Here is a 26,718-nt window from a genome sequence, read left to right on the forward strand (position 1 = left end):
CCACGCCGCATGTTTGACCCAGGGGTGCCCCAGGGTTGGTAATGGGGCCATGCATAGTTGAGATTGACCGTATTGTCATAAGAGAAGTTCAGTATCAATTAGAAGTGAATCGGTGTAGAAATGAAGAAATTATAGTAAAAGGCAATTTTGGGTGGGCGTGGCCTATGTGGGCGGGGCGCCCATGGGTTGGTAATGGGGCCATACATAGTTGAGATTGACCGTATTGCCATAAGAGAGGTTCAGTATCAATTTGAAGTAAATGGGTGTAGAAATGAAGAATTTATAGTAAAAGGCAATTTTGGGTGGGCGTAGTCTATGTGGGCGGGGCGCCCCAGGGTTGGTAATGCGGTCATACATAGTTGAGATCGACCGTATTGGCATAAGAGAGGTTCAGTTTCAATTTGAAGTAAATGGGTGTAGAAATAAAGAAATTAAAGTAAAAGGCAATTTTGGGTGGGCGTGGCATATACGTGCGGGGCGCCCCAGGGTTGGTAATGGGGCCATGCATAGTTGAGATTAACCGTATTGTCATAAGAGAGGTTCAGTTTCAATTTGAAGTGAATCGGTGTAGAAATGAAGAAATTATAGTAAAAGGCAATTTTAGGTGGGCGTGGCCTATGTGGGTGGGGCGCCCCAGGGTTGGTAATGGGTCCATGCATAGTTAAGATTGGCCGTATTGTCATAAGAGAGGTTCAGTATCAATTTGAAGTGAATCGGTGTAGAAATGAAGAAATTATAGTAAAATAACCTAAAAAAATGAGTAAAAATCTCTGACCCGGCCCCACCCCAACCCCCATAACTTTTTCCCCAGGGGTCCGATCAAAATTCCAAATAGTGCAGGGTCGCTCATATCTACCATGTGTGTAAGTTTCAAGGTTCTAGTGCTAAAAGTGTAGGAGGAGATAGTGGCCAGGACGGACGGACGGACGGACATCCGGCGGAGATAACCACAATATCCCCACGCTTTTCAAAAAGCGTGGGGATAATAACTTGAGATATTTGAAAAAAAAACGTTCTTAACGGTGTGTTTTCATTTTATCCAGTCCGTGTGTAGACCACTGTGAAACCCCGTTGATCCTGCACCCTGGATACACAAATGGAGGTAGCCGGTCCTGTTGTAATGCAAAATTGCTACCAGCTTGTGTACGTCTAGCTAAATAATAAGGTAGGCGAGTCGGTACACATTCTGGTCCTTACATAATACTGCAAAAGCACAGAATGTCTACTTTAAAATGTACATGCACACACGCGCAAATTGTCTTTATTGCCACGCAAGATACAGTTATGTTGACGGATAGACAGATAAAGGCACAAGAGCTAAATCTGTTGTCAAACCTGTAGATAAACGCTGGACAGGGTATACAGGAATGAACTTAATTAAGACCACTATGTACCTTAGCTTGGTTAAAGGTTCTATATAAATCAAAAGACAATGGTTTAGACCCCAAATTGTTCAGAGCTGACATAGATAGGTGACTCAATAACAAACAAACTTGATCAAGAATTTTCTATATTCTATTATTAACTCAGGAAAAAGTAAAATCTCAAGTTATCACAAAGTGCACCATGCTCTTAACATTGTAACACATATAGCATTTATAAAAGTGCAATCATATTTTAAAAACATGATAATCGATAATTTTTCTGGCAAATTGAACTTGAAATTTATCAAATTATAGATTTATAACCAATCTTGACAATTATTTTTACCCGTTCCCAAATCATTTTAAACTTCACATTCAGCTTTCACCCTTATATTTCACCATAAGTTCCTTTGCAAACCATTCAGGTCGTTCTCTATCGACTTCAACAAAATATTTCTTCTTATGGTCCTTTACATCGTTCTTGTTTTCACCTCTGTAAAGGAAGGCCACCTCTGTCTTGAACTTATTAAGCTGGTCTTTGATCATCTTGTTCTGTTCCTGGAGCTTCTTAGTTTCCACCCTCACTTTGCTGTAGCAGTATCCTGGAGTAGAAAGAACTAATGTTACATGTACATTACAAATATAATTGAGGAGTCCGTTTCCTGGGAATAACTAGCAGTTGGTGTCTATAGGAAAATTGCTTGGCAGACACCATATCCACTAATTGATGAGCCTTGTAACAGAAAGAACTTGTGTTACATGTACAATACAAATATAATTGCTGAGCCCTCTAGCAGAAAGAACGAGTGTAACATGTATTTTACAAATACAATTGCTTAGTCATGTAGAAGACAGAACTAGTATTACATGTACAATACAAATATAATTGTTGTGCCCTCTAGTAGAAAGAACTAGTTTTACATGTACAATACAAATATAATTGCTGAACCCTCTAGTAGAAAGACCTAGTGTTATATGTACAATACAACTATAACTGCTGAGCCCTCTATGAGACAGATTTAGTGTTACATGTACAATACAAATATAATTGCTCAGCCATCTAGTAATAAGAACTAGTGTTACATGTACAATAAAAATATAATTGCTGAGCCATATAGTAGAAAGAACTAGTGTTATATATACAAAACAAACATAATTGCTGAGCCCTCTAGTTGGAAGAACTAGCGTTACATGTACAATATAAAAATAATTGCCGAGCCCTCTAATAGAAAGAACTAGTGTTACATGTACAATACAAATATAATTGTTGAGCCCTCTAGAAGAAAGAACAAGTCTTACATGTACAATACAAATATAAGTGCTGAGCCCTCTAGTAGAAAGAACTAGTGTTACATGTATTTTACAAATATAACTGTTGAGCCCTCTAGTAGAAAGAACTAGTGTTACATGTACAATACAAATATAATTGCTCAGCCCTCTAGTAGAAAGAATTAGTGTTACATGTACAAAAAAAATAATTGCTGAGCCATATAGTAGAATGAACAAGTGTAATATGTACAATACAAATATAATTGCTGAGCCCTCTAGTAGAAAGAACTAGTGTTACATGTACAATATAAATATTATTGCTGAGCCCTCTAGTAGAAAGAACTAGTGTTACATGTACAATACAAATATAATTGCTGAGCCTTCTAGTAAAAAGAACAAGTGTTACATGTACAATACAAATATAATTGCTGAGCCCTTTAGTAGAAAAAAACTAGTGTTACGTGTACAATATAAATATTATTGCTGAGCCCTCTAGTAGAAAGAACTAGTGTTGCATGTACAATAGAAATATAATTGCTCAGCCCTCAATATGAATATAATTGCTGTGCCAGGCCCCTCTAGTAGAAAGAACTAGTTTTACATGTACAATACAAATATAATTGCTGAGCCCTCTAGTAGAAAGAACTAGTGTTACATGTACAATACCAATATAGTTGTGGAGCCCTCTAGTAAAAAGAACTAGTGTTACATGTACAATACAAATATAATTGCTCAGCCCTCTAGTAGAAAGAACTAGTGTTACATGTACAATATGAATATAATTGCTGAGCCCTCTAGTAGAAAGAACTAGTGTTACATGTACAATACAAATATAATTGCTGAGCCCTCTCGTAGAAAGACGAGAACTAGTGTTACATGTACAATACAAATATAATTGCTGAGCCCTCTCGTAGAAAGAACTAGTGTTACATGTACAATACAAATATAATTGCTGAGCCCTCTAGTAGAAAGAACTAGTGTTACATGTACAATACAAATATAATTGCTAAGCCCTCTAGTAAAAAGAACTAGTGTTACATGTACTAACAAATATAATTGCTGAGCCCTATAGTAGAAAGAACTAGTGTTACATGTACAATACATATTTAATGGCTAAGCGATCTAATAGAAAGTACTAGTGTTACATATACAATAAAAATATAATTGTTGAGCCCTCTAGTAGAAAGAACTAGTGTTATATGTACAATACAAATATAATTGCTGAGCCTGTAGTAGAAAGAACTAGTGTTTCATGTACACCATAAATTTAGTTGCTTAGTCCTGTAGAAGAGAGAACTAGTGTTATATGTAGAAGAAAGAACAAGTGCTATATGTACATTTAAACTACTGTTGCTGTTTTCTGTAGTAAAAAAAGTACCGGTACAAATTTAAGTATCAAGTTCTAAAGTTTATTTTAATGCATAATTTTTATGTAAAATATTGAAGCAAGGGAGTTAATTTAAATTTACTAGTTTCAGATCATTAAGAAATTTTGGAGAAAATGAACTAAATTGGAAACACATATTTACCATGCCATATAAAGCAACAATTGAAAGCACACTGAGAAATTTTCAATATAAATACATCCATAGAATTATAGCTACAAATAAATAATGCATAATTTTTATGTAAAATATTGAAGCAAGGGAGTTAATTTAAATTTACTAGTTTCAGATCATTAAGAAATTTTGGAGAAAATGAACTAAATTGGAAACACATATTTACCATGCCATATAAAGCAACAATTGAAAGCACACTGAGAAATTTTCAATATAAATACATCCATAGAATTATAGCTACAAATAAATATCTCTATAAATGCAAATTATCTAACTCAAATCTGTGTGACTTCTGCAGTGAAAACATTGAAACTATAGAACATCTTTTTTGGGAGTGCAAACACATCCAGCCTATTTGGAATCAATTAATATCTTTTCTTGAACAACATCAACTAAACATTAAACTATCTTTCTTAGATGTAAGTTTCGGAATTAACTCATTGAAATCAATAGACTGTAATAATATTGTGAATTTTATGGTTATATTGATGAAATATTTTATCTTAAACATGAAGTACAAAAAACAAGTACCAAATTTTAAGTGTTTTGTCCATAGTCTTAAACTAAAAATCCAGATTGAGAAAGAAATAGCCCTCAGTAATGACACATTACAAATCTTTGAACAAAAATGGAATCGGATTAAATTCTCATAATGTTTTGTCCACTAATATACATTTCACTCTAATGTTAGTTTATCCCTCTAAAATAGTTTTGTTTATTTTTTTTCTCAATCGGACAAGATCATTGTGAATATACAACAAAACACACAAGTCCAGTATGCTTTCTTCAGACTTTATACAACTCATCATTGTTCATAACTATTTCTCTGTTGTTCTTTTCTTTTCTCTCTAAAAAAATATATATATATATTAGCATATCTTGTATAACATGTCTGAACTTTATTGCTTTGTACAATCACTGTGTTGTATGCTCATATACATGTTTACATTGTATGTATGATATTGAATAAAAAAAAAAAAAGAAAAAAAAAAAAAAAGAAATTTTGACCCCTTTAATTAATTCATATATTGACAAAATATATTCTCTTTAAATATTCATTTCAGGGAAAATACCTTTTATTTGGAATGGAAAGAATACATCAAACTAAACTTTTGAAACTGCATGTCCAGTATTTGGTAAAGCATCTGAACAATCTACTGTGTTGACATAGACACAACATACAAGTCATGTACAGGCTAAAATTAAACTAGTCATTTATATATCATGTCATGCGAAAATGGGTCTTACTTCATAGGCAGCCAGCATAGCATGCACACAGTCTGGTCAGGGGCTATCCTGTCCACTAATAAGTCACGGAAAGTATTTTGGTACCATTAGCTGACAGGGTAACTCATGACCAAAATAGGCATGCTGGTATAAAGCAACACTGGTCACATATGACCCATTTTCGCAGGACTCGTCTCATATATATCGATTGTGCACATCAATCTATCAAAAACTTGTAATAAACATGTAAATGCATCTACTCAACATACTAGTACATGTACTTAAAAAATTCAACATAAAAAATATAGAACTATGTACAACTCTAATATACTCATTTGTTAAAACATAAACCATGATTTTTTCTTTAATTTTCAAATAAGTATTTATTATATGTATAGGGAATGATGCAAAATTAAAACTCCGTTTATGCATTTAGACTGTCTTCAGCTGAGGAAGGGATTCTTGCCCACTCAGAAGCATACTTTCTGCTAAATGAAACAGTAAATATAGTTAACTAAAAAGTATCACTTCAAAAATAGTAGATTTAATTCCAAAATATAGTTAACTCAAAAGTATCACTTCAATAAAAGTAGATTTTAATTAAAAAATATAGTTAACTAAAAAGTATCACTTCAATAATAGTAGATTTAATTCCAAAATATAGTTAACTAAAAAGTATCACTTCAATAATAGTAGATTTAATTCCAAAATATAATTAACTAAAAAGTATCACTTCAATAATAGTAGATTTAATTCCAAAATATAGTTAACTAAAAAGTATCACTTCAATAATAGTAGATTTATTTCCAAAATATAATTAACTAAAAAATATCACTTCAATAAAAGTAGATTTTCATTCCAAAATATAGTTAGCTAAAAAGTGTCACTTCAATAATAGCAGATTTAATTCCAAAATATAGTTAACTAAAAAGTATCACTTCAATAATAGTAGATTTAATTCCAAAATATAGTTACCCCAAAAGTATCACTTCAATAAAAGAATATTTTCATTAAAAAATATAGTTAACTAAAAAGTATCACTTCAATAATAGTAGATTTAATTCCAAAATATAGTTAACTAAAAGGTATCACTGCAATAATAGTAGATTTAATTCCAAAATATACTTAACTAAAAGTATCACTTCAATAATAGTAGATTTAATTCCAAAATATAGTTAACTAAAAAGTATCACTTCAATAATAGTAGATTTAATTCCAAAATATAATTAACTAAAAAGTATCACTTCAATAATAGATTTAATTTCAAAATATAATTAACTAAAAAGTATCACTTCAACAATAGTAGATTCAATTCCAAAATATAATTAACTAAAAAGTATCACTTTAATAATAGTAGATTTAATTCAAAATTCCAAGGTGAAGCTTGGGGATATCGTTAGATAGGTAATTTATAAGCAAAAACGGTGAAAGTATCAAATATTTTTAAAAAGCTTCAAGCTCTTAAGATGAAAATCTACTTAAATTGACACAAACAGAAATACAGAGGTACAATTAAAGAGAACACTATTATTCATTACACATAAAGATGTGAGGACATACAAATGTTATTTTACCACATAATGTTTGAATTTCATGAGGTCTCCCGCAGTGTAAGCAGATGATAATGTTCTTCTTCGGCCTTGCATCTTTCATCTGTGGAAGAAGGTTTTTTCTTGTTAATCGACGCTCTACTGTCCTACGGTTTCTTGGATTGACCCACCGCATGATGGGTTCAAAAATGCTCGCCAATATGTCGGAGGGAGAGCTGTACTTTTCATCTCTGAGACTGGGGCATTCAACCACACAAAGAGCAGGTAAACCTGTAAATGGTACAGTATGGCAATAATGCAAATTTTGAAAATTAAAAAAGAACTGAGACAATATTTTTCAATAGCTGTTGGAGGACAGTGCGCTTGACTGATTTTGTTCTGGTCAGAATTTTCAGAGTTACTGGAGAGAAATATAAACCTGCCAATTGTTTATATATGCAAATGTCTCAATGTAAAACCGCCCCTTATTATGATAGATATCAAACTAGAGATAGCAAAAACTAGCTTACAGAAAATCGTTAAGCTAGCTTTGATGCTGACAACAACGCAGGGTAAGTAAATAAGCTTGCCTGTTCCCCTATAAGTCAAGATAGACACTAAAAATTTTTTAAATACAGTAGATTAATTTTTAAAGTAAATTGAAGTAGTAAATTGTACATCCAAGACACTCATTACAAAACATATTCGCTCTTTGCCCATCTACTGTTTACTTTAATGTATATAAGGAAACAATAACTATTGTCATTATGGACATGAATCAAACAATATCTCATTACCAATTTATCACACAAAAGATACTTAAAATTTGACAATAAAAAATATATTCAGTCATTTCCATTGTTTTGTTTTTGTTCGGAATCCCCATAAGTGGTTTGAGAAAGGTCCCAATCCCAAAATTGATTTTGTTACATTTGTCAAATGAGGTTAATTTAGCAAAACAGCCATTAAGTCATTGATAAATATAAATTCGCTACTTTGTTCTAACAGTTTCCAGCATTTTTTAAATATTTTTTTTGTTCAATATATTTCATTTTCGTTTTCAACAGGTGTGTGTGTGGGGGGGGGGGGGTGTCGAGGACATCACACTCCACATCCTACAGAGTTTTCCAGCAACATATGTCTATTACAACCCGTTGTATACAAATTACACTCGAAAGCTTTTACATATACATAACAATATAAACAAGAGCTGTCACCATAGGATGACAAATGCCCCCTATAAACGCTTTGATAGAAGTTATGAGCATTTTTCGAAACCTAAACGCGGGTTTTGAAACCTCAACGCGGACCCTAAGTGAAAGGTCAAGGTCACAGGGGTCAAAATTTGTGTGCGTATGGAAAGACCTTGTTCGTATACACATGCATACCAAATGTGAAGGTTACATCTGAAGCGACATAGAAGTTATGATCATTTTTCGAAACCTAAACGCAAAGTGTGACGGACAGAGCGATCACTATATGCCCTCCTTTGGGGGCATTTTTTTTAAAGAAATAATTGATAATACACGTTGTCTAAAGTCCCTATTGAAATTACTAGAAAAGAGGTAACAAAAGGACACATTCTTTACGTCGACGAAAATCATAATAATTCATTCCATTTAGTAAATGGCAGTGCAAAGAAAGTAACCATTTTACTTATTATTAAGAGTGGGTCTAGTTTTGCTCATTTTACAATTATAAATAAGGATATATTAGTGTAATCGTGACTTGATCCTATTCCCCAATACAAACATATAAACCCAACTCTATATATTACTGCAACTTTCGGCTTTTCAAGTTTCAATTACAGCTTGAGCTAGATGAAAATTTGATGTTTTTTGCTAGATTGGGTAATAAAAATACGACAAATATTAAAGCCGGTCTTGGTATATAAAATGTAAGCACAGGGGGTATTGCCACCTGTGTTAATTTGAAATTTATATATGTTTAAAGGAGGGAAATGCCCCCCCCCCCAAAAAAAAACAACACAACAACACTGATATCATTGTAACGCGAGCATACCATATCATGTTAATTGCTTTAATTTGCATATGAGTGATTTATTTAGTATATGTTTGTGTTTATTAATGCCTGACAACACTAAATTGTTTATCAATCAGCGCTTTCCAAAGGCCATTGAACGGTTCCTTGACGGGGCGCTTGAAATTCAAAATCAGAGTCCGCGGGGCGCTTGAAATTTTGTTATCAGTGTGTATTTTTCATTAATAGCAACTAGGCATTCTTAAGATCAAAGCGATATCGACTTCGCCGAAAATTGTGAGAGCCAATTTATGATCCTCTGTTAATTACGTAATGTATATCTTTACCCACCTAAAGCTCGCCCAAAGGCGGATCGTTGTTGTAATGGAAAATCGTTATTGTCCAATGAGAGCGCATGCTTTGAATGAGCGACAACACTCGGTAGCAGTAATACCTGCAGTTAGATCATGCAGACGACGAGTGACGTAATTTTCATAAGTGTGTGATTTTATGTAACCAGTCACAAATTCTTTCTAAAAGTTGTCTCCCTTGTGTGCATAGTTGTTTTAAGCCTATTTTCTTTCCTGTACAGTGAATCTGTTGGGCAAGTTTTCTTTCCCGCTCTGGCAGTAGTATTTCATGGGTTGAGCTGGAAGGACATGTTTTTTCAAATGTAATTTAAGAGCCGTGCTTCTTTGAGGTTAGTATCAGTCTCTTGGTTGCAATAGTGTTTTTATAGTGATTGTGGATAATTGATTTGTTATGTACAAGTAATTATTGTGCATTTATATAAACCTGTATTGTGTTTCCGCGACTTGGCAAAATGGCAGCACTTCTCAGAATTGCTCTTTCCTATCTTAGTCACTATTTCTGTATGCTTTATTAGCACATGCATTTAACTTGCAGAGCTTAACATCTTCACGGAGAATCCTGTGTGTAAGACCAGTGTGTGAGGGTAAAGCAGCCATTCCATAAATGGTAAGAATATTGAAATATTGTTAAAGTCATGAATGCATTATAAAAGCGGATATGTATGTTTTATATTGATCATTACCGGTATATTGTTTTCTATGCAACTTTGTATAAAAGCCACTAGATGACCATCATATTATTATGTATGTTATTTTACTATAATTTGTGTTATTATTAATTTCAGGTTGTCTTCATATCTGGAATTCAACATTGAATATTGAATATTTAATATGTAGCACTATAATAAAGTATAAAACAACCTTATAAAAGGTTTACATGTCTTAAATCTTCCTGAACATTAACGAACCCGCACTCGTGGAACAATATAATTAGGTATAATTATTATATAGATACCACCAGTGTTACATTTATGGCAGTTTGTTGGCTTTGTTTTCTAACACACTCATCAGTGCCTACGGTGTACACCTCCACGATGAAATCTGGGCAACTTACTTAGAAGACTGATGATGGCAACCATGTGTAATCCTCGTGGATATTGTGCATTTCATGCATAATTATTAATATGGTCAAAACATTTATTCAACTCGTAATGCCCTTAAACAAATTATCGTTTAATTAATTACGCACCACTGTCAATGCTTCGTTCGATTCTCAAATGAGCATTATTAAATTTGTAATACGAAACATGCTTCCGAATATTAATGCTAACCTGACATTAACAAATTCTAGCGTTAAATAAACAGTGCGCGAAAATTATGCAGACATGTAGAACGTCGCATGGAAAGTGTGGGTGCATTTTGTGTTGTATAAAAACGTGAACATCACGTCAGGCGATTAACGCAGGTTTCAGTGGAAAAAACACGCCCCATTGGGCATTATTTCATTACATCTTTGAATAGTAACAAATGCCAACAATTATTTGATACTTAAGAAAAATGGTGAATGTTTGTGTTTCTTTAAATTCTGGAGCACTTTTATCATACATATTTACCAGAATTTGCTTTAAAACTGGATTATACAGGATTATAGGGTAATGAGTAGCGACGGGAAAAGTAGTAAGTATGCAGTTATAGATAGAAAGTATGGTTGATAAGGATGTTTTAAGGAAATGATTGAGACAGGATTATGCGTATCTATGCAGGAAAGTGTAAAAACAATTGTTAAAAATGTCCTTTATATCAATGACTATTGCCGTTTTTTTCTTGAAGAGTCATGATGCACCAAATAACGTCATTTCACTCTACAAATGTAAAAAAATACCTTCCCCTAACAGCCCCGGGGCATCTGTGGAAAGCCCTGTCGATATGTATTTATGTAGCTAATATTACGATTTAAGTACTGCCTGGATTCCAGGCAGCAACGTAACCCTTCCACGAAAAAGCGGTTGCAACTCCCAGCGACGCAGAAGTTCAATAGCTAGCAGTTGGATATTTGCAACTATTCTTAAAGTTCATGTTTAAAGTTATCCGAACTGATACATCCGAAACTTATAACACTGTGTAAAAAAGACGATGCATAATTCTCTATCATTCGATTGTAATTGTATCAATTCTTTGTGGCTACAAACCTGGTGTTTGGTGTGTTCCACTTATCTTCAGAATAATAGAATTTATATTATTAACAAATAATCGAAGTTTTGAGGTCAAAGTCATTTTTGTTGTTGTTGTATCTATATAAAAGCCACGATATCGACCGTCCAGACTCCGGCCCGAGTCACAATGGTCACAATCGGGAACGTGTTCGTATGTCACTTTAATTTAAGTTGTATCCATTGATTGAAAATGATAGTGCAGATCTAAGCATTTAAATTTTAATATTTTAAGAAAATATATAATATTTATGAAGAGTAATAAACACAAATTTACCAAGTGAATTAGTGGATGTAATGTTTACAAGTTTTGAACACAAAAATATTCGAGACAAAAATTCTGGATTTAAAATGTAAAGCTTATAATATGTTATTTTATGTTTAACCAATAGTGATATAAACAAAAAGAAACGGTCATTATTGAGACAAAGACTCATAGATTAGATTTCTGATACTTAATTTGAACGATTTATGATACTTTATTTTAACTGAGACCTTGACATTTTTGGGACACTTTTTGCTAATGACGCTTGCTCGCAGCATGATGAATGTGGTTTAAACTTATCTAATGATTTACCTGAAAATCCAACTTCATTCTGTAGACAATATGCCTTACGTTGATCTTAGATTGTGACCTTGTTTGACCTTACATTGCTACCTTGTTTGACCTTACACTGTGGCCTTGTTTGACCAATGTCATATAGCGTAGTTATTTGAAATCTATTAATGCTTTACACAGATATCTTCTGGAAAGTTTTGACAAATCTGGTTTAGGGATTACCTTCTTGCCTGTATTAAAATAGGCATATAAAACCACATTTTGAGTAAACAAGTGTGTGTGTTTCGAAGTAAATAAGGTCCTTCTGCGTCTGAGGCTGCAGTTTTGAGGACCCAGAACGTGTCAGCGCTCTACCTATGTAACTTTACAAGAATCACAAAAGTTGGGACGAATTTGGAATTTAGCTGCAGTTGCAGGCTATTTTATTGTCCCTATCGGTTTCACCGGAGGGGACTTATGGTTTGCGCTCTGTGTGTTGGTCTGTGAGTCTGTCTGTAACACTTTTCTGGATTCTGAACTTTTAAAGTTCTTCATATTGTTTCATGAAACTTGTTCTTAAAACATGGATAGATGGCAATATGGACATTATGCACGTCATTTCATTTCACCAAGAAATTCACTAAACAGTCCTATCTTAACAATCTGCACATTCATTCAACTGTGTAGATAAAGAGGAGTTGAAAACTTAAAATTTTGGGACTACATATTCCATAGTGGGAAGAGAAAGGGATAAAAAAATTGCCAAAACTCATCGCAGCAAAATTCCTTTTTATATGATAATCTACACATTAAGGTCAATTTACTATAAAAGTTTGAATTAAATCCCTGAGAAGTTCAAGAGAAATTGAAATCAATTTTAGGATGTATGAATACATGTACAGACAGACAAGTACAATGCTTACTGGCACATTGGGCGAAAAAAATGACTTAACAAATGTCAATTGTTGATAATACAAACAGCACTTTTGGTTTAGTTTACTGATTGCTTTTTACATGAAACTGTATTTGCTACCCTCTTGATGAAACTGTCTTACCATGTCTTAAACACTTTGTAAATGTTAAGTTTGTTAAGAAACATAAATAGCCAGTTGTACAGATCTGTATATAAGTGGTTTACAAATTCAACAATTAACTTACAAAAAACAAAGCAAGACTTTACATTACTTTATTTTCAGAGATTTCTACAATATCATTACATTGTATCAACATCAACACAAAACATATAAATAACAATGGAGCACATCACTGAATTATGAATATGATGCATTTTAATTACACAGATTTCCAGTTTGTGATGTGTATGCGCATACCGAATTATACTATGCTTTCTTTATGCTTTCTTTATTTATCATTGCATGTACCATCTTAAAACCTACATCTGTATCTTTAGTCTTGTGTGTTTCATAATAATGCTTAAATTAAGATGCTTAAAATGACAAAAATTATAATTTTATTTATATACATTTGTATTTAAAAATAGGGGCCTACTAATGAGTGTTGAAAAATAATGTGTTTAATAAGTGTATACTAATTTGAAAAGATGAAAATATTCCACTATTTTTCACATGACAATGCTATAAACATGATTTGTTTTAAACAGATACCTAAAGCCAACTGAAGGTAGTAGCATTAGGTTTTTAGTATAATTTTACCATTTGAATTGCATTTTCATGGAAAATATTTAAGTATTTTTTTTGGAGATCCAAACTTGAATTTAAAAAATAAAAAGCAATCTTTACATGAATACCAATAATTTTAGTAAAAATAGATATGAATCATATTCCACAATATGCAAACATGTATATCAATGTTAAATGGTTGCAAGGTTGAAATTAATGTACACTCACAGGTCATTTGCATGCTAAAAAGTTTTAGTTACATGTTTGCATAACTTCCTCAAAAAAGCTTACTTAAGTCATCTGGTAGGAAATATTTATCTAAAAGTTGAACTTATTTAGGCAAGGTTTTTGTCAAATTTATTGGGGGCAGGATCCTGAAAAATATAATATGGTATTATTTGTTAGAAAATATTTTAAGGAATTATTTTTCTTTCAAAAATGCTTACATCAAGGCTTTAGAGAAAAAGAAATATATTTTTCTCTTTTGGAAAACAATTTTTAAGGTATTTTATTTCACAATTGTAAGCTACAGTTTTCAGTTCCATAACAGGCTTAAGAAACTGTCTATGGATAAAAGAAGTATCCAAGATTGCATAAGCTTTTGGTAAAACCCAATTATCTGCTGATACAAACAAAGCCGACACATTAAAAATCCTTTCAATTTCACATACCATATCAACCGTCACTAGTTCAATGTTAATACCATTAGTGGAAAAAAATCATCCTTATTTGCAATATAAAATTGTATCAAGGAATAAGTGGGTTTAGCACAGGATAAGCTTGTTGTCAACCCAGTATTGGTGCACAAAGGTCAAGCTCCCAGTCAAATCTCATTCATGCATGCAGTCCATCCCAATCAGCATTCCTATCACAACCATATATGCCTTGACAATAGTGCACTACTTGGCTGGAATCTGAGGCAATCCAAACTCATCCACTGGCACACTGTCCTGAAATGATAAGGAATAAATTATTGAGTCTAGCTCTGAGAAAGGAGGCTTAATGGACATGTGTTAAGTGTCGTTTCGGATTAGCCTGTGCAGTCTGCACAGCATTATCAGCAACAAAACTTTAGGGTTTTATTATATTTTTCATTTCAGGGAAGTCTCTTCTTGGCGAAAATCTAGTTTAGGTGGAAAGTGTCATCCCTGATAAGCAAGTGCAGACTGCACAGGCTAATCCGGGAAGTCACTTTATGCAGATGCATTCAGCACCGTTTTTACCGAGGGAGGCTTAATTATACCAACAAACACTCAGGAAAACATTTCAATTATACCAACAAACACTCAGGAAAACATTTCAATTATACCAACAAACACTCAGGAAAACATTTCAATTATACCAACAAACACTCAGGAAAACATTTCAATTAATTTATTATAGAAATATGGTGTTACATGCCTTCATGTGGGTGATTCTGCCAACTATAATTCTTTTCAACAGTCATTTCTCAAAACATTATTTTATATTCAGACAATGCTAACTTACATACACAGTTACTATAGTGGGGCTATTTTCCAGAGATTTGGAATGGGGCCCAGGCACAGGAGTTCAGGAACAATATTGGTTAACAAAATGTTGGTTCAGGGGGAACAAATCTAGATGTGCAGTAAATTCTTAAGGAAAATTATTTTAAAGAAAGCTTGTTTTGGGTAGTCTTCAAAAAGGATCATTTAACTTTTTTAGGACAACGACGATATAAAATTGAAGTATGGTCAAACATAACTTTTTAAATATTAATATTTTTTTAATGATTTCAATCCCCTGCAGTTTTATATAAGCTAGCGAGACAAATGAACAGACTGGAACAGGCTTTTTGTAAACACCATAACAAACGGGTTTTAATTTTGAAACACATTTATTAATTCTAGTATCATAATGTATCAAGTAATAAGGAAATACAGAGTAAAATATTCAGGTAATTTTGTATTATAATTGACAGTCTGATTAAGGGTTTGTTATTAATAGTATGAACTGGACTCGAACTGACTATTTCACCTATACAATCACAATCATGTGACCTTGACCTTTTGACATCAAACCCAATAGACATAATTCAATTTGTCCCAAGTTACTTAATATTAATTTGCATCATTGTTAGTGAAAGGTTTGTCAAGATATCCTGACGAAACTAAACAGTCTACGGACAGACCAAACAACCATTTGCCCAACCAACCAACAGGTGCAAAGCAATATATCCTGCTTCATGGAAGAGGGCATATATCAATTATAATATGAGTCGCACCCTCAGAAAACTGGGTTTAATGCATGTGCTTAAAGTGTCATCCCAGATTAGCCTGTGCAGTCTGCACAGGCTAATCAGAAATGAAGCTTTCCGCCTAAACTTGATTTTCGGTAAGGAGGGACTTCCTTGAAACTAAAAATACCATAAAAGCGGACAGTGTCGTCCCAGATTAGCCTGTGTGTACTGCACAGGCTAATCTGGGACGACACTTTACGCACATGCATTAAGCCCAGTTTTCTCAGAACACGACTTATTTAACCCTGAGGCGCACTGGTTGGTACAACACTCACCCTATGACTTTCCCTGCCAGGCTCACTAGTGGGTACAGAGGGCGTGGACACTGCGTCATCGAGGTATGAAGTGTCCTCATCGAGGCCAATCTCGTCACCAAGGGCGTCTAACTCCGCCTCCAACTCGTCGTCGTCAATCTCTGGCATGCCATAACTCCGCCCCATGATTTCCTGGATCTCGCTGGACTGCTCCGTCAGATCCTCCAACTCGTCTTGAAGATTCTAGAATAGACCACGTCGAAGGAATTAAAAGTGGCACACAATCAAATTGCCTTTTTAAGGAAAATTATAAACTTGCATTCGATAGTTTTGATTCACGTGTGGTTCATAAGGTACCGTAATCAGCAAAAGAATTCTTATATTTTATAATACTTTTTGCACTTTCATGAGCAATCACTATAAAAGGAAATTTTCAAATTACAAAGTACAAAATTTAAACTTTAATTGTTTCAAAAATGTAATTAAATCCTTGCATTTCTGGTATATTAACACTTTTTTTTCTCTTTTTACATGGTTTAACAGGCATAATATTTGTGCATAGAAATATGTCATTTCTAAATATGTTTCTCTTATGCATATTTATATAAGCATCATGGTTTACATGTACCTGTTAAAAGTTTCAGACTGTTAGTAGCCATTAGATATAAATGTAAGATAAAGCTATAAGGGACTTTTTCACACTCTTTGGTATATCTTGAAGTTCTTTATCAAATGTTTTAAACTAATCAATTGAAACATCAGATCTCAAGAGCTGCAGTATATTTAACAAGAATAAAATTTTAGTAAGAAAATTAATGTTTACCGCCACATGGGCTAAAACTGATGCAATTTGGATTTTTAAAAAAACTTAACCAATCAACCAACAGCAGCCAATTGTAAAAATATGGATAACTTTACGCAATCTTAAAAGATAACCTTTATTTGGATAAAGCTAACCAGCTTCAAATACCTAGGCTATTTTTTTTATACAAAATGTATCCAAAACGTGCACCTGATTGGATATCTTTGTTTTTATACAATCGCTAACCAAATCAAGATATCCTAAAATTAATTAAGATAACCAAATGATATCCACTGGATAGGAGTTATCAAGATTTATGTAATTGACTGCAGGGCTGTTAAAACATAGCAAACAAAGCTATGCATTTAATATATGCAATCAACATATTGTAGACAAATATTATGAAAACAACAAACAACTCTTAATTATTCAAATGTTTTGGTGCATATAAATTTAACAAGAGCATGGCCTTGCGAGTGCAGACCGCTCATCTATTTTTCTTTTTAAAGGTGAAGGGACCTATCTCAATTTCAATCACAAAGGGGGGACGGGTGGAGTGGGGTTTTTTTTGGGAGGGGGGGGGGGGTATTTTTGGGTGTGATGGTTGGACGGTATTTCAAAAATAAAATAATAAAATAAATAAAAAAATAAAAAATAAAATTTTGTGGGGGGGGGGGGTATAGTGTAAGGGTGTATTTTTTTCTGGTGGTCATTTATTAGATGATCTTTCCAAAAAAAAAATTAAGGGGGAGATTTTGGGTGGGGGGAAATCCGGGAGGGGGGGGGGGGGGGGCATGGGGAATGATTTTGGTGGAGTCTATAGTGGTATGTCAGGTAAGACTTGTTTTGTCCAAGTATCAATCAAATCTAATCATAAATAAAGAAGTTATGGCAATTTTAGCAAAATTAAAAAAATTTACCTTTAGAGTCAAGGTCATTCAAAGGTCAAGGTAAAATTCAACTTGTCAGGTACAGTTCCCTCATGATAGCATGAAAGTATTTGAAGTTTGAAAGCAATAGCCTTGATACTTTCGAAGAAAATTGGATCAAAACACAAAAATTTACCATATATTCAAAGTTACTAAGTCTAAAAAGGGCCATAATTCCGTAAAAATGACAACCGGAGTTATGCAACTTGTCCTTTACTGTCCCCTTATGATAGTTTGCGAGTGTTCCAAGTATGAAAGCAATATCTATTATACTTTAGGGGTAAAGTGGACCAAAACACAAAACTTAACCAAATTTTCAATTTTCTAAGTATAAAGGGCCCATAATTCTGTCAAAATGCCAGTCAGAGTTACATAACTTTGCCTGCACAGTCCCCTTATGATAGTTAGTAAGTGTTGCAAGTATGAAAGCAATAGCTTTGATACTTAAGGACTAAAGTTGACCTAAACAGAAAACTTAACCAAATTTTCATTTTTCTATGTATAAAAAAGGCACATAATTCTGTCAAAATGCCAGTCAGAGTTACATTACATTGCCTGCACAGTCCCCTTATGATAGTTAGTAAGTGTTGCAAGTATGAAAGCAATAGCTTTGGTACTTAAGGAATAAAAAGGACCTAAACACAAAACTTAACCAAAATTTTCAATTTTCTAAGTATAAAAAGGGCACATAATTCTGTCAAAATGCACGCCAGAGTTATCTTACTTGCCTGCCCGGTCCCCTCATGATAGTAAGTAAGTGTACCAAGTTTGAATGCAATAGCATTGATACTTTATGAGAAAAGTGGACCTAAACACAAAACTTAACTGGACGCCGACGCCAAGGTGATGACAATAGCTATTTTTTTTTCTTCAAAAAAATAGATGAGCTTAAAACAACAACATGTTTTCATTTAAGTGATTTTTTCCAATCTTGATTTAATTTTTTGCTTTATGCTAAATTTGCCATGACTTAATCTCCAACATTAAGTCAAATACTAGTACCCTTCACGTACTATTGAAGGGCCATTATAACAATACAAAATTGTGAATATTTACCTCTATTTGATCAATGTTTACTTGCTTGTATGCCTTCTTAAATTCTTTCACTCCTACTTTCATGGCATCAACCTGAAAAGTGAAGTTAATAAATGCAAATTAACAACATCTCTTAATTGATTCATATTAAAATATTTAAAACAACAACAACAGAGAACTAAAATTAACACAAATTAAATAAAGCTCCAGTTTTTCAACATACAATTTTTTTTACAGTTTTGAAACCATGGAAATCAACTGATTATGGAATAAATAACTTAACTTATAGTAGATATCCCTTTTACTTACTTTTACACAGAATAAATACATAAATGATCAGTGTTTGTTTGATGTTACAATTATTATTTTAGAAAAAATACATTTGAAGCAAATTGGTCGAAAATAATTTTCATTATATAATTGCACTTAAATTAGGTTCAAAAACAATATCCGCAGTTGTGATGGTACTGTCATACAGATCTTTTCCGCTCCATTTTGTGAAAACGCCACACTGGAATTTTGGGAATTTTGCGTCGTGAAAAACCCCATTTGGGAAAAAAAATTATCGCAGAACTGGCTCAATTGGGAAAAATAATTGCATGTAAATAGTGTTTCTTATATTTTAAAGAAACCGTTAACTGGTAAATAACGACTATTTTGATAACATATTATTAAAATTTTACAAAATATTATGAACATGAGTGATAAGTGCAGTTTTTTTTATCTGATTAGGGTGAAAGGGCCTGGCCTTTTTTAAGGGGAAAAAAATCGCGCAAATCGCCGGATTTTGGGGAAAATAAGGAAAGTCTTAAATAATCAATTTAACATATTTTACTGTTTTAAAACAAATTCAAGGCAACAGATAATTTTATAATGCAATATTTTTCTATTTTCTACACTGGAATCAGGTTAACTTATATATTTAAAGGTTAAATTTTTTATTTTTTTTTTCAATTGGGAATTATTTTTTTTCAATTGGGGAAAAAACAAAAACAAATTTGCATTGGGAATGGGGCTGAAATTCGGACCCGTGGCATATGGCGGAAAAGGCCTGTCATATAACCCAAAATGATGATTTAAAGCAAGACCCAAAAGGGTTTTGTGTTTAAAATGCGTTTTGTCATAGGATAAAGAAACAAGAGCTCTCTCCATAGGATGACATATGCCCCAAAAATCGCTTTGATAAAAGCTATGAGCGTTTTTCGAAACTTAAACACAGATTTCAAAACCTAAACACGGACCCTAAGTTCATGGTCAATGTCACAGGGGTAATTTTTTGTGTGCATATGGAAAGGCCTTGTCCATATACACATGCATACAAAATATGAAGGCTACATGTACATCTGAAGCGACATAGAAGTTATGAGCATTTTTCGAAACCTAAACTCAGATTTCGAAACCTAAATGCGGACCCTAAGTTCAAGGTCAAGGTCACAGTGGTAAATTTTTTTGTGAGTATGGAAAGGCCTTGTCCATATACATGTACACATCGAGGGCTGAACGGAAGACTGTTGTAACTCATATTAAATAAAGAAGGAGATACTGCAGTTTTCTGTTCAGCCCTCGACATGCATACCAAATATGAAGGTTACATCTGAAGCAACTTAGAAGTTATCAGCATTTTTCGAAACCTAAACGCAAAAGTGTGCGGACAGCCAGACCGACTGACGGACAGTGAGTGTGATTGCTATATGCCACCCTACCGAGGGGCATAAAAATCATTATGCCGTTAGAAACTTGAAACACCAAAATGTACAACTTACAGTTGATTTTGTGTCTTTGATCTGCTGTATCGCGAAGTTTTGTTGTTCCATATTGAAAGACTGGTTGGAGAGATTTTCACGCTGCTGTTCATACCTGTAAAATTTGTATACTGGTAATCTCTAAATGAGCCCTCTGCTGAGAAAACTGGGCTTAATGCATGTATGTTAAGTGTCATCCCAGATTAGCCTGTGCAGTTGGCACAGGCTTATCAGGGACGACACTGTCCGCCTCAACTTGATTTTCGGTAAGGAGGGACTTCCTTGAAACTAAAAATACCATAAAAGCACAGGCTTATCTGGGATGACACTTTACGCACATGCATAAAGCCCAGTGTTCTCAGAACGCGGCTCAAATAAAGTCAACGTTCTAGTTACATGTATGTTGAAGTTCAAAAAACTAATTCTGGCTTTCTGAAGGTCTTATTGTATATATGAACTGAAAAAAGTAATCGCAGTTATCTCAATGTGTTATCCCTTTTTTCAATGTCAATTGTAGTTTTCTATCCAAATTATTATTTGCATATTCAACATGTAAAATTTGAAAGACTATTTAAGTTAAGGCATTATGGTGAAGTTGACACACATTTGTAACCATAACCTTTCATCAAAGATTACTGAATCAGATAACCAACTATGTTTAAAGGATCTTACAAAAAACATCCCCAATGCGGAATGGGCATGACCGACTTTAGCAACAGTGCTAGTTAGTTCTACTTCATGTTGAATTTCTTTGAATTTCTTTTGTATAGATTTGTGTAAACAGAAAAACAGTTTTGAGAAAGATTTTTTTCAATAATTTCAACAATCTATTTGTTTTAAGTCTTTACTTACATCTTTTTCTGCTTCAGCACTCTCATTGCTTTCTGCTTTACCATATTCTGAAATTTGCAAAAAAGCATGTGCAAACATTTTCTGATAATAAAATTAATATAAAAGACTTAAATTAATTCAGACATGATTGAGTATACTTGGGTTGTGTGCATTTCCAAGTTATGAAAAAGCCTATTTTCATGCAATATTACCATGAACCTGGCATACAAAATATGTATCTAAACAATAATGTTCCTAGAAAATAAATATTATTAGGATCATTTCCAATCCAATATTCAAACAGCAGCACTGTACAAAAAATCAATAAGTTATATCACCAGTATTTCACCCTTTTTATATATGGGCTTGATCAAGTTTAAAACTATTAAAACGTTAAAGGTTACATGTATGTACCTTAAAGCTGTGCTATTAAATCAAAATTAGCAGTAAGTAACAATATAATAAAATAATAACAATAAATTAATATTCTCCTGTGATTGGATTTGATGCAGAATCATGTTTTTTTATGAGAGCCAATTGCAATTTTCTCATATTTGCCTCTAGAAATACTCATCTTAGCATAATTGTTCATCCACTTTTGTCCATTCACCAACTTAAAAAGCTTTTTTTATAATATTGATATTAAATACAACTAAGCAGGTAATTGTATTTTTGCAAAGTAATTAAACTTCATTTGGACAATTTACCCATCACAAAACATTTCTGAACGTTTTTCGATTTTTTATCGGCAAATATTCATAGACTTGAACAGAATAATCATTTAACCCTTTCAGTGCGGGAACCGAATTTTAATGGCCTTTGCAAACAGTTTAGATCCTGATGAGACGCCACAGAACGTGGCGTCTCATCAGGATCCAAACTGTTTGCTATTCTGATAGTATTCTTTGAAAAAAATCAAAGAAAATGCTAATTTTAGAAATTCAGCAGACGACATTTTAGCAGAAGACAAATTTCCCAGCATGCAAAGGGTTAACTGATATAAGTACTGAAAAACGTACCTTAGATGGTCCATTTCGCATTTTAGCCATCTGGTCTTTGTATTTTTTCAGCTCTGCATCAAGTCTGGCTATCTTTTTATCTATCGACTCGCCCCTTGAATCAATCTTGAAAAAATAAAAGTTTCTAACAGATAAAATATTAAAGACACACATAATAAATTGGGTGATTTATGACAGTTCTTTCCAAAAGAAAGAAGTTTTTTTTTATTTTGTTTATTTAGATCTCAATATTCAATGTTTTGTTCATCTCCTACCCATATACATTAAACCTTAGTATATATAATACTGAAAACACTAATTTAATATTCTCAATTTTAAGGGGCCTTTTCACAGATTTTGGCATGTTTTGAAGTTTGTCATTAAATGCTTTATGTTGATAAATGTTAACATTGGGTCTAAAAATCTCCAGTAAAGGGCTGTTTGTAAAACATGCATGCCCCCCTATATGGGCTATAAGTTGTAGTAGCAGCCATTGTGTGAATACGTTTTTTGTCACTGTGAATGGTGGTGTGGTGGTGGTGGTGGTGGTGGTGGAGGTGGTGGTGGTGGTAGCAGAAGTAGTAATAGTAGTAGTAGTAGTAGTAGTAGTAGTAGTAGAAGAAGTAGTAGTAGTAGTAGAAGTAGTAGTAGTAGTAGTAGTAGTAGTAGTAGTAGTAGTAGTAGTAGTAGTAGTAGTAGTAGTAGTAGTAGTAGTAGTAGTAGAGAAGAGTAGTAGCAGAAGTAGTAGTAGTAGTAGTAGTAGTAGTAGTAGTAGTAGTAGTAGTAGTAGTAGTAGTAGTAGTAGTAGTAGTAGTAGTAGTAGTAGTAGTAGTAGTAGAAGTAGTAGTAGTAGTAGTAGTAGTAGTAGTAGTAGTAGTAGTAGTAGTAGTAGTAGTAGTAGTAGTAGTAGAAAAGTAGTAGTAGTAGTAGTAGTAGCAGCAGCAGCAGCAGCAGAAGCAGCAGCAGCAGCAGTAGTAGTAGTAGTAGTAGTAGAAGTAGTAGTAGTAGTAGTAGTAGTAGTAGTAGTAGTAGTAGTAGTAGTAGTAGTAATAAACATTACAAAAATGCAGTTAGCCTTACATTTGGTAAAATCTAACTATATTACAAGGGAGGCAAATGCTGTAACAATAAATTTAAACTTATTGCATTTGTTTCCCCTGTATATAAGAAAGATATAATAGTGTATTACCTCCCCTGTCCTGCTTATATTTATATTAATCAACAAAATGAAACATTAACACAATATTTAATATACAAAATATAAAAAAAAAATCTCATAATCTGATAATATTTTTACTGATCCACTGTATTTTACTAAAAGGATGTTTTTTTATTGGACTGATAATTATAGATTTAGGATTACAGACCAGTTGCTTCAGTAATATTGTTCAGAGTGTGCCCTGTTGGCCGCGTATGCATTCTTGAGTTATCATTCAAAAACCATTTTACTATTTCGAGTCACCGTGACCTTGACCTTTGACCTAGTGACCTCAAAATCGATAGGGGTCATCTGCGAGCCATGATCAATGTACCTATGAAGTTTCATGATCCTATGCCCAAGCGTTCTTGAGTTATCATACGGAAACCACCTGGTGGACGGACGGACCGACCGACATGAGCAAAGCAATATACCCCCTCTTCTTCGAAGGGGGGCATAAAAAAACAAGAATACAAATAAAGAATTAAAAAAAGGAACCCACAACTGGGCTTGAGCCACTGACCCCCTGGAGTCATGGAGCAAAAGTCTACCGCTCTATCCACTAGACCATCCGCTCTCTAACATGACCAATGTGTTTTTCACTTTATATATGCAATCTTCGTAGTATCAAAAAATACAACGACAACAACAGAATTCTCCAAATTATTCAATCGTTTCGCGTTGCAACGCTTTATAATTTTCAGGTTTTCAAATCGTCAAAAGATGCACATAATTGATATTTTAGAGCATGGTAAATGTTCAGTATTACTGTTTCCTCACAAATATCATAACTTCAATGAAAATTTGCGAATCTGAAACAATTTTTTTCAATTTTGTCATTTACCAAAGCGTGAAAAGGCCCCTTTAAAGTGTTTTTAGCAAAAAAACAACAACATTAATTTTCTAATTAGTCATAACACCATGAGTTTTCCCCATCCAAAGGGACTGGCCCCATTCCGAAATGGTGAAAAAACAACACTGGTGTAGTTTTATACAGACACTGTATTACTGTAAAGAAATGCATTCATTCTATTTTTGTCTAATACTCATTTGACTCAAAATATGAGTTAAATAAAATTAGAAAAATGTGAGTGGATTTTGTTGACACGTAAGACAAATTTCTACTGGGACATACATGTAATTATTTCTTGAGGGGCTTTATTTTGAAATCTGTTATATCAATAAGGTCTGATTATTTTTTAACTAACATCCCATTCATAGAAAGTTGATGAGTTTTTTTATTTTTGCTTAATGTTCTGGTTTTAGGCTGTTTGCCATTTTATCTTTGCTTCTTAGCGGGAAAGGGGTTATGAAACAGTTTTATATAATCAAGTAATGAAGTGCATGCCACCCATGAAAATGTCATTTTTCTAGTAGTCTACTGTAACATTAAGCAGACAATATATGGGATGGAAGCAAACTTTTTACAATCATTAGTATTTTGGTTGCCCAGCTAAAGGTGGGTAAACAATTTCTGTAGCCAAATTTACAAATTTATTTAAAATATTTGAATGGTAATTATGAAGAAAACCTTGTAGCCAAATGGAAATTTCTTTAGCCAAATGTTCTTTTTTGTAGCGATTGTCTAATTTGACGAATGGCAGCGCAAGCCCTGTAAAGACTTACAAGCCCAGTACAATGTACATGTTGTTTCATGTAACTTGTTTATCAAATACTGTCTTTAAATAAATTAATAATAAATTAATAAATAATTAAACACAAACATTGCTAACATGACACACTTTCTGTGTATTATGTCTTATTGACTGATTTCCTAGGCCTTAATTAATACATATTATTAAACTAATTATTTATCCAAAGTTGCCAATTTTTTTATGTTTAATAGTGCTGCATTGTTTCAAGCTTAAACAAGAGATGTGTTTGTCACAAACACAATGCCCCCTACTGCACTGCTTTGAAGCCATATATTTGATCTTGAAGGATGACCTTGACCTTTCACCACGCAAAAGGTGCAGCCCCCATGAGATACACATGCATGCCAAATATCAACTTGCTATCTTCGATAATTGCAAAAGTTATGGGCAATGTTTAAGTTTTCGGACGGATGGACAGACTGACTGTCGGACAGACAGACAGTTCAAAAACTATATGCCGCCCTTCCGGGGCATAAAAAGCTAGTTGCCCCGCCGGACTTCCTGCATATGCAGTGGAGTTGCCTAGGCCAAAATCTACTGGCCCCGGGCTCACGAGCAACCACCAATTGCCATCACTAAAATTTAGATAACATTGGCTCAATTTTTCTATAACAATTACAATATATAACAAATTGTGTCAAAAAGGAGATTTTCACACATGTATTCAAGTTAAAATATTGTACTGTCATTCATAGCAAATGTGCTGTGAATTGGCCATTGCTGTTATCCAATTTAAAAGTGTTTGGTAATTTAATGAATTTCATTATTTTGTTTAAATTTATGTTGAAAGAGCATATTACAGTTGTCCGGGGAATAAAAATTGCATACAAAACATATTAAGGACTCAGATAGTGTAGACACAGTCTGAAAGAAACCTTTAATAAGCTGTCAGGTTGTTCATGAACCTGTGACTAAAAGTGATAAAAATGGCCTTCTTTGAGAGATACTAGGAAATTAAGGTCCGTATTTAAAGATGCTATACTGATAATAAATTCGCTGAAGGTCTCAGAAATAATTCTGTTTTACTGTCATGTGTCACAATAAATCATATGACATTGAGTTTCACTTATATTATATACAATTTAACAGGATATTTCAAAATACGTTTCATTTTATTATTTAAATACATTAATAATTACTTACATTGGCAACACAATCGGTCAAATTTGGCGCAGGCTCCTTTGGCTTTGAGCGACCAAACAAGCGATTCATTTTTAATATAACAGTAAAACTTGTTCTACAAAAAGAAGTAAAAAAAGTTAGTTCTATCGTCAAACTAGGGAAGTAAACATTAGAAGTCAGTAATGACGTAATTTCCGTCGGGATAAGCCTAATGCTAAAGCGATATATTTTCACGTTTAGCTATCTCATTAACCCTTACATACAT

The 26,718-nt window shown here is 33.4% G+C and overlaps 2 protein-coding genes and 1 long non-coding RNA gene across 3 annotated transcripts; 1 reads left to right on the forward strand and 2 right to left on the reverse strand.

The window, feature by feature from the left end:
- Window positions 1-1,493: 1,493 nt before the first annotated feature.
- LOC127860961 (39S ribosomal protein L32, mitochondrial-like) lies at window positions 1,494-11,575 on the reverse strand. The gene is made up of 3 exons (XM_052399293.1): window positions 11,429-11,575; window positions 6,994-7,239; window positions 1,494-1,966 (listed from the first exon to the last, which is right to left on the reverse strand). Exons 1-3 carry the CDS (start codon window positions 11,511-11,513, stop codon window positions 1,740-1,742), a joined length of 558 nt encoding a protein of 185 aa, XP_052255253.1. The 5' UTR covers window positions 11,514-11,575; the 3' UTR covers window positions 1,494-1,739.
- On the forward strand, window positions 9,565-10,212 carry LOC127860962 (uncharacterized). The gene is made up of 3 exons (XR_008039982.1): window positions 9,565-9,628; window positions 9,835-9,906; window positions 10,085-10,212. It is a non-coding gene; the product is annotated as an uncharacterized LOC127860962 (long non-coding RNA).
- Window positions 11,576-13,247: 1,672 nt separating the features above from the next.
- On the reverse strand, window positions 13,248-26,654 carry LOC127860733 (charged multivesicular body protein 5-like). The gene is made up of 7 exons (XM_052398997.1): window positions 26,475-26,654; window positions 22,500-22,604; window positions 21,502-21,548; window positions 20,671-20,764; window positions 18,929-19,000; window positions 16,163-16,384; window positions 13,248-14,577 (listed from the first exon to the last, which is right to left on the reverse strand). The coding sequence occupies exons 1-7, from the start codon at window positions 26,541-26,543 to the stop codon at window positions 14,527-14,529; spliced, it is 660 nt and encodes a 219-aa protein (XP_052254957.1). The 5' UTR covers window positions 26,544-26,654; the 3' UTR covers window positions 13,248-14,526.
- Between the last annotated feature and the right edge of the window lie 64 nt (window positions 26,655-26,718).

Source organism: Dreissena polymorpha, chromosome 15, assembly GCF_020536995.1.
Source record: "Dreissena polymorpha isolate Duluth1 chromosome 15, UMN_Dpol_1.0, whole genome shotgun sequence".
NCBI classification, from domain to species: Eukaryota; Metazoa; Mollusca; class Bivalvia; order Myida; family Dreissenidae; genus Dreissena; species Dreissena polymorpha.

Excerpts from the sequence above, each read along its gene's own strand:
- LOC127860961 (XM_052399293.1), bottom strand. The coding sequence starts at position 11,513 with ATGACTTTGACCTCAAAACTTCGATTATTTGTTAATAATATAAATTCT. Across the intron at positions 7,240-11,428 it reads TGGAACACACCAAACACCAG|GTTTACCTGCTCTTTGTGTG; the intron begins GTTTGTAGCCAC and ends TACCATTTACAG. Across the intron at positions 1,967-6,993 it reads TGAAATTCAAACATTATGTG|GATACTGCTACAGCAAAGTG; the intron begins GTAAAATAACAT and ends TTTCTACTCCAG.
- LOC127860733 (XM_052398997.1), bottom strand. The coding sequence starts at position 26,543 with ATGAATCGCTTGTTTGGTCGCTCAAAGCCAAAGGAGCCTGCGCCAAAT. Across the intron at positions 22,605-26,474 it reads TGACCGATTGTGTTGCCAAT|ATTGATTCAAGGGGCGAGTC; the intron begins GTAAGTAATTAT and ends TATTTTTTCAAG. Across the intron at positions 20,765-21,501 it reads GTGCTGAAGCAGAAAAAGAT|GTATGAACAGCAGCGTGAAA; the intron begins GTAAGTAAAGAC and ends CAAATTTTACAG.